Consider the following 7,104-nt stretch of genomic DNA (forward strand, 5'->3'; position numbering starts at 1 on the left):
CTCCCGCTCGCTCTCTCCCTGCAGTGCGTCTTCGACGACCTCAGCGGCTCCGTGTCGCTCTCCTGGGTGGGCGACAGCACCGGGGTGAGTCCGGCAGCGTGGCGGGAAGCAGCGGGAAGCGGCCGCGTTTCCCTATGGGAAGTCTATGGGCTGGGCGGGAGATTCCCAGGAAAAGTGCCCACGTCTGGTGGCACCGGGAGCRGTCAGACCGGGATGGTGACTCAACGTGGAGCAGCGACGGGAAGCGCCTGCCGCCTGGGAAGGGGCCAGGGCCATGGGCAGGGAAGGGGGCGCAGGGGGATCCTCGCCGTTAGGGACAAGCGCGCGTGCGGTGTCCCCATGTGTCACCCTCCGCTCTTCCCGCACAGGTTATCCTGGTCCTGACCACCTTCCAGGTGCCGCTGGTGATCATGAGCTTCGGGCAGTCCAAGCTGTACCGCAGGTGAGCCCCGCGCCGCCCCGGGCTGTCCCCTGCTCTCTGCCAGCGCCGCAGGGCTGGGTGACGCATCCGGCCCCGGCTCCGTGCGGCACCGGCAGCGCCCGGGATGCCGGTGTCACCGTGAGGGCACCGGGAGCACCGCGGAGCCGAGCCGACGGTTCAGCACCTTTTCCTCCCTTTCAGTGAGGACTATGGCAAGACATTCAAGGACATCACCGAACTCATCAACAACACGTTCATCCGGACCGAGTTCGGCATGGCCATCGGCCCGGAGAACTCGGGAAAGGTAGGAGCGCATCCGTGGATTTGCTGCACCGGSACCCCCAGTGCCACTGTTGTGTGGCCCAGGGAAGCGAGGCTCCTCCTGGACATGTCCTCTGTGTCACCGCTGGTTTCCTGGGGGCTCTTGGCCTGGTTGGACCCACCTGGGGACCCCACGTTGCTGCAGGCTGAGCTCCCGCGTCCCCGCTGCAGGTCATCCTGACGGGCGACGTGTCCGGCGGCAGCCGCGGCGGCCGGATCTTCCGCTCGTCCGACTTCGCCAAGAACTTCRTGCAGACGGAGCTGCCCTTCCACCCCTTGGTGCAGATCCTGTACCACCCCCAGAACTCCGACTGCCTGCTGGCCCTCAGCACCGACGTAAGGACGGGGCCGGGATCGGATCCGGCCGCTGGGGAAAGCTGCTTCCGYGTGGAGGAGCCGCGTTGGGGCCGCCAGTGCTGGGGAACGGGCTCTGTTGGATGCACTTGGCCCTTGGGGGACGTTGGGGCCYGGCTCTTAGCAGCGCTGGCGGGTGGGGGGCAGCGCCGCTGAGGAGGGGCAGGCGGGCACAGTGACCGGTGAGCGCGGTGACCGATGGACATGGTGACCGGCGAGCACGGTGACCGGCGAGCGTGGTGACCAATGGACATGGTGACCGGCGAGCACGGTGACCGGCGAGCGCGGTGACCGATGGACATGGTGACCAGCAAGCGTGGTGACCGGCGAGCGTGGTGACCAATGGACATGGTGACCAGCGAGCGCGGTGACCAGCGAGTGTGGTGACCAACGGGCACGTCTCCGTCTTGCAGAACGGCCTCTGGGTGTCCAGGGACTTCGGGGAGAAGTGGGTGGAGATCCACAAAGCCGTGTGCCTGGCCAAGTGGTGAGTGGCTGCGCGGGGTGCTCGCGGAGGGGACGGGATGTGGCCGCTCGCTGCTGAGCTGGCAGCATGGACAAGTGCCCATCCCGGCCAGACCCCTTGGGTTTAGAGGGAAGCGCCTTGGAAGCGCCAGGAGCAGCCAGGGGCCTCCCTGGCCTCCAGGAGCCACCAGCTGCCCCATGGGCCGTCCTGCCTGGGGCTTTGCTGCGGTTTGGGCCTCCCCGATGGCACCTGGGGTCCCTTCTGGAGCGTTCTGGGATCCCACAGTGGATCCATGAAGCTCTCTGGGTAGCAGGGAGCGCGCAGGAGGGGCGTGATAGGGCTGGGCTGCCCATCGCAGCTCTCCGGGTTGTATCCATGTGAGTGGTAGCTCCCCTAGCACTGGAAAAGAGGTCTCGGAATCAGCCCTGTGTGAGGGTCTCATCTGATCCTGATCCCCCCTTCTCTTTGCAGGGGCGCAAATGACACCATCTTCTTCACCACCTACCTGAACAGCTCCTGCAGTAAGTCCCTGCCTGTCCCACAGTCGTCCCCGTCCCCACGTTCCCCGTGAGTTGGGGACCCTGTGGGGGCCTGCGAGCCCCACTGTCCTCTCCRCCGTCCCTTAGGCTGCAGAGCATAGGCTCTGCAGAGGGTGAAGTGCTCCAAGCAGGAATGCCCTGGGCATGGCCCCGTGCCCAAGGGGACCGAGCTGAAGAGCGCCCGGGTAGATGGTACCTCCTAGAAGGGGGAATTCTGTAAGGAGGGTGGATGGGGACGAGAGCGGTGTCAGACAAGGCAACTAATGAGGTAGGACCTGGGTGYGCACTGCGGGGTCAGCAGCAGTCCTGGGTGTCCATCCAAGACAGCAGAGACCCCCAGGAGGGCAGCGCCGGCTCCTGCAGCCTTTAGGGGAAGATGCCAGGCCTGTCTGGGCCCAGCACTGGTTTTAGGTAGGGGTTGGCAGGCAGGAGGCCTCAGTGGTGGTGCCCAAAGCTGAGACGCTCTCAGTAGGGTTCACTGGGACGCAATCGATGGGTGGTGAGGTCCCAGACTGGGCTGTGGAGATGAGCTAGAGGCAACGGCCTGCAGGCCACTCCAGCCGCCTTAATCCACCTTCCCTTCTCCTTAAGAAGCTGATCTCGGGTTACTGGAGCTGAAGAAAACCTCCGACTTCGGCAAAACCTTCAAGGTCATCGGCACCAAGATCTACTCCTTCGGCCTGGGCGGGCGCTTCCTCTTCGCCTCCGTCATGACAGAGAAGGTATTGGTGTCTGTCCCCTTCCCTGCTGCCTGGCGGAGGGGGCCGGTGGGGACCCGGGAATGTCGGTGTGTCCCTGCCCTTCCCGCGTCCCCTCCTGACSGCCGCTGCTGCTCCCCAGGGCAGCACGAGGCGCATTCACGTCTCGCTCGACCAAGGCGACACCTGGAACATGGCCCAGCTGCCCTCCGTGGGCCACGAGCAGTTCTACTCCATCCTGGCCGCCAACGAGGACCTGGTGTTCATGCACGTGGACGAGCCGGGCGGTGAGTGCGCCAGGCTGGGCGCAGCAGGGACAGCGACACGTCCTGGGGCAGGGACACCCCTGATGGCAGCTGGAGTGCTCTCTGCACGGGGACATGCGCCGTAGCAGCTCTCCACACCGTGCCTGCTGACCTGCCTGGGCACGGCTCTGCCTTTCGGGGAGGATTTCCTCATTAAGACGTTGCTAATTAGCTGGCAGCAACTGCAGGAAAGCAGCTCGTTCCGCTTTGCGGTGTGTGGGGAGCGTGACCGTGCTGGACCCGTTGGAGGCACCGGGGCTTCTCCTCTGAGTTCCTCTTTCTCAGCCGTACACTCCTCCATTCTCCTCTGTGCTCCTCCATTCAAGCAGCCTGTSGCTTCTTGCTCCCCCTTCCCTCCGCAGCCGCCTTATCCCGCTCCCTAGGGAGGGTGACTCTTGGGAAGCACCATGGGAATAAGAACCTGTGGCTGGGACACTGGAGTCCCTGCTTGGGGTGCCCRTCACGGGATGTGGCTGGAGCAGCGATGGGGCCTGCATGTGTCATGGTACTCCCTGACCCCCGGGCGTTTCTGTCCCGTCCCCTGTCCCGCAGACACGGGGTTTGGCACCATCTACACCTCGGATGACCGAGGCATCGTGTACTCCAAGTCCTTGGAGCGGCACCTCTACACCACCACGGGCGGGGAGACGGACTTCACCAACGTCACCTCGCTGCGGGGCATCTACATCACCAGTGTCCTCTCGGAAGGTGCGTGACCGTGGGGGCTGGGATGGCCCGTCCTGGCTCTGTCCCCGTCTGCGCAGCAGAGTTGGGCAAGACCTGACCCTGGGGTGGCGAGGGGAGCGGGACTCCCACTGTGACCCGTTGGGGACTGGAGATGTGGGGCTGAAGAGCAGCCGTCCCCCGTGGGACACGGAGCGTGAGGAGCTGCTGAGCCCCCTGCCAAAAGCCGAGGCCTCCCGTCTGCTCTTCCCTCCTGCCASCAGACAACTCCATCCAGTCTGTGATCACCTTCGACCGCGGCGGCGAGTGGGTGCCGCTGAGGAAGCCGAAAAACACCACGTGTGACTCCACGGCCAAGAACAAGGAAGAGGTGGGTCTGTCTTGCGGTGCCCGGGGCTGCTTTCCTGGGGACTGTGGCCACCCCGTGGGGACCTGCAGCCCAGGGCTAATCTCCAGGGTGACACTGTCTCACCATCTGTCCCCACCATGGCTGAGATTGGGCTGCATACTGGTCGGGGGGRGCACAAGGATGCAGAAGGGCAAGTGGCTTCGTGCTGCAACCCCAGCAAGGGGACAGGGCCCTCTCTGGGATGGGTAGTGGGTGGCACCTCTAAGCAGGCTAACGCTACTGGGGTGTCCCCAGCACCCAGTGGGTGCTAAAGACCAGTCCTGGGGAGAGTGTCCAGCTCCTCGGCTGTGCGTTGGGGACAGAGCCACTGTTAGAGTTGGCCTCGGCGGTGCCCAGCAGGCCACCAGGGTTGTCCCCCACCCCCGCGCGTTCCCGCTCGCTCCTGGACGGGCTCCTCTCTCCCGTTTGCAGTGCAGCCTCCACATCCACGCGTCCTACAGCATCTCCCAGAAGCTCAACGTGCCCATGGTGCCGCTGTCCGAGCCCAACGCCGTCGGCATCGTCATCGCCCACGGTACCCAGTGGCGCCGGCTGTGGGGAAYGGGCCCCATAGGGGTCACAGCCAGGGGACACCGCTTGGTGCTGGCACCCACGGGTGGGAGGGCGAAGGACCCAGCCTCGCGTCCCTCCATCTGACGCCGTCCCCACGTTCCAGGGAGYGTCGGCGGGGCCATCTCGGTGATGAGCCCGGACGTCTACATCTCGGACGACGGGGGCTACACGTGGGCGCGGATGCTCGAGGGGCCGCACTACTACGCCATCCTCGACTCCGGCGGCCTCATCGTAGCCATCGAGCACACCAGCCAGCCCGTCAACGTCATCGAGTACGTGCAAGCCCGCCCCGCTCTGCCTGYCGGCCCGGCTTGCTGGCCCCGCTCCCCATCCGAACCCTTTCCCGGCAGGTTCTCCACGGACGAAGGGCAGTGCTGGTATAAATACACTTTCTCCAAGGACCCCATCTTCTTCACCGGCTTGGCCTCCGAGCCCGGCGCCAGGTCCATGAACGTCAGCATCTGGGGCTTTCGGGGCAACTTCCTATCCCGCAAGTGGGTCTCCTACACCATYGACTTCAGCGAGCTGCTCAGCAGGRCGTGTGAGTGCCCCCGCGGGGGCGTTGGGCCGGGGGGYGCTCCCGTGTCCCTCGGGTCCCGCTCGGCGCCCGGGGCCGGCGCGAGCCGCGGTCTGAGCGCCCTGCGTCGCAGGCGAGGACAAGGACTACACCATCTGGCTGGCGCACTCCAGCGACCCGAGCGACCCCAGCGACGGCTGCATCCTGGGCTACAAGGAGCAGTACCGGCGCCTCCGCAAGTCCTCCGTGTGCCAGAACGGCCGGGACTACGTGGTGACCAAGCAGCCGTCYGTCTGTCCCTGCACCCTTGAGGACTTCCTCTGGTAGCCCTTGACTCGACACCTCGTGCTACTAACAACCCCCTTGGTGCCACCGGGGCTTCCCTCCTGCCCGGGGGCTCCGGGCGGCCTCTGATGTCCCGCTCTGCCCTTCTGCCCGCAGTGATTTCGGCTACTACCGCCCCGAGAACCAGTCTGTGTGCGTGGAGCAGCCGGAGCTGAAGGGGCACGACCTGGAGTTCTGCCTGTACGGCAGGCAGGAGCTGCTCAAGACGAGCGGGTAACGCGCTCCCCGACCTCCCCGTGGGGCGAGCGCGGCTCGGCAGCGCTGGAGCTGGGAATGCCGGATCCCTGTGGAGGTCTTCAAGCCTCATCTCCGTTCCAGGTACCGGAAGATCCCAGGAGACAAATGTTCCGGAGGAGAAAGTCCAAGCCGGGAGGAGACTGACATGAAGAAGAAATGCACCAGCAATCTCCTGAGCCCCAGCCAGCTGGTGGGTGGCAGCGGGGCGGGAGCGGGGACAGCAGCGACCYGGGGGACAGCTGCTGCCCATGGCCCCATGGTCACTGCTAAACTGCAGGACTGTCCTGCCTAAACCTGCCTCCGGGCTTCAGCCTGGGGGCCAGATGGGCACATTTCACTGGGGGGCACATGTTTAAATCTCACAGCCATCGAATCCCTGCACCCTTTCCCATCTGCTCCGCAGGCAGCATCCACCAGCTCCACTCCCATCGTCCTGGCCGTGATGGGCCTGCTGCTCGTCACCGCCGTGGCCGGCGTGCTGCTCGTCAAGAAATACGTGTGCGGAGGCAGGTGAGGCTCCGGGCGCCCGCCCGCCGGGGCTGCAGCGCCGTGCCTGCGCCTCTGCTGCCCTTGCCGGTAACGAAGGCAGCTGCTAATTGCTCAGTTCGCCTCAGGAGCTGGTGTGGGGGGCACGGGTTGCGCTGCTGGACCTGGCGAGCGGGGTGGCCGGGGCTGGAGCCCTCGAGCCCCGATGGCACTGGCCGTAGAGGCCGGTCACAGAGTCCAAATAGCGTCAAAAGGCCGATCGCCCTTCTGGGAAGGCCGGGCGCCMGAATCCTGGCGGCCAGTGCGGGGCGGGCGCTGACGCCGCTGCCGCCGCCAGGTTCCTGGTGCATCGCTACTCGGTGCTGCGRCAGCACGCGGAGGCCAGCGGCGCGGACGGCAGCGACGCGCTGGAGCCCGTGGCGCCGGCCACCAAGGGCGGCTACCACGACGACTCGGACGAGGTGAGCGCGGCCACGGGCGCCCGTGCCGCCCCGGCCCGGGGCACCCCCCGTGACGCCCCCTCCTCCCCGCAGGAYCTGCTGGAGTAGCCGCACGGCCGGGACCCGCGGGGCTGCCCGGCGCCTCCRGCCTCGCGGCCGCCCCGGCTCCACCGCCCGCGCGGGGGCATCGCTGCTGGGCTGCCGCCACGGGGACACGCAGGGTTTTAACCTCACTTGATTTTAATATTTCTTTCCAGCTGTTGGGGACGGGACTTTTTTTTTGTTTTGTTTTTGGTTGTTCGGTTGTTTTTCTTTGTTTTGGCCGTTTCT

The 7,104-nt window shown here is 65.9% G+C and overlaps 1 protein-coding gene across 1 annotated transcript; it reads left to right on the plus strand.

Moving 5' to 3' along the window:
• Window positions 1-6,882, plus strand: SORT1 (sortilin 1). The gene is made up of 19 exons (XM_026036073.1): window positions 1-84; window positions 369-442; window positions 623-725; window positions 914-1,078; window positions 1,510-1,583; window positions 2,034-2,083; window positions 2,693-2,823; window positions 2,942-3,086; window positions 3,657-3,812; window positions 4,052-4,158; window positions 4,609-4,711; window positions 4,853-5,021; window positions 5,100-5,290; window positions 5,400-5,589; window positions 5,708-5,824; window positions 5,930-6,038; window positions 6,252-6,358; window positions 6,672-6,795; window positions 6,868-6,882. The coding sequence occupies exons 2-19, from the start codon at window positions 411-413 to the stop codon at window positions 6,880-6,882; spliced, it is 2,088 nt and encodes a 695-aa protein (XP_025891858.1). The 5' UTR covers window positions 1-84; window positions 369-410.
• Window positions 6,883-7,104: the final 222 nt, after the last annotated feature.

This window comes from Nothoprocta perdicaria, unplaced genomic scaffold (assembly GCF_003342845.1).
Source record: "Nothoprocta perdicaria isolate Ctin4 unplaced genomic scaffold, notPer1 scaffold_170, whole genome shotgun sequence".
Taxonomy (NCBI): domain Eukaryota; kingdom Metazoa; phylum Chordata; class Aves; order Tinamiformes; family Tinamidae; genus Nothoprocta; species Nothoprocta perdicaria.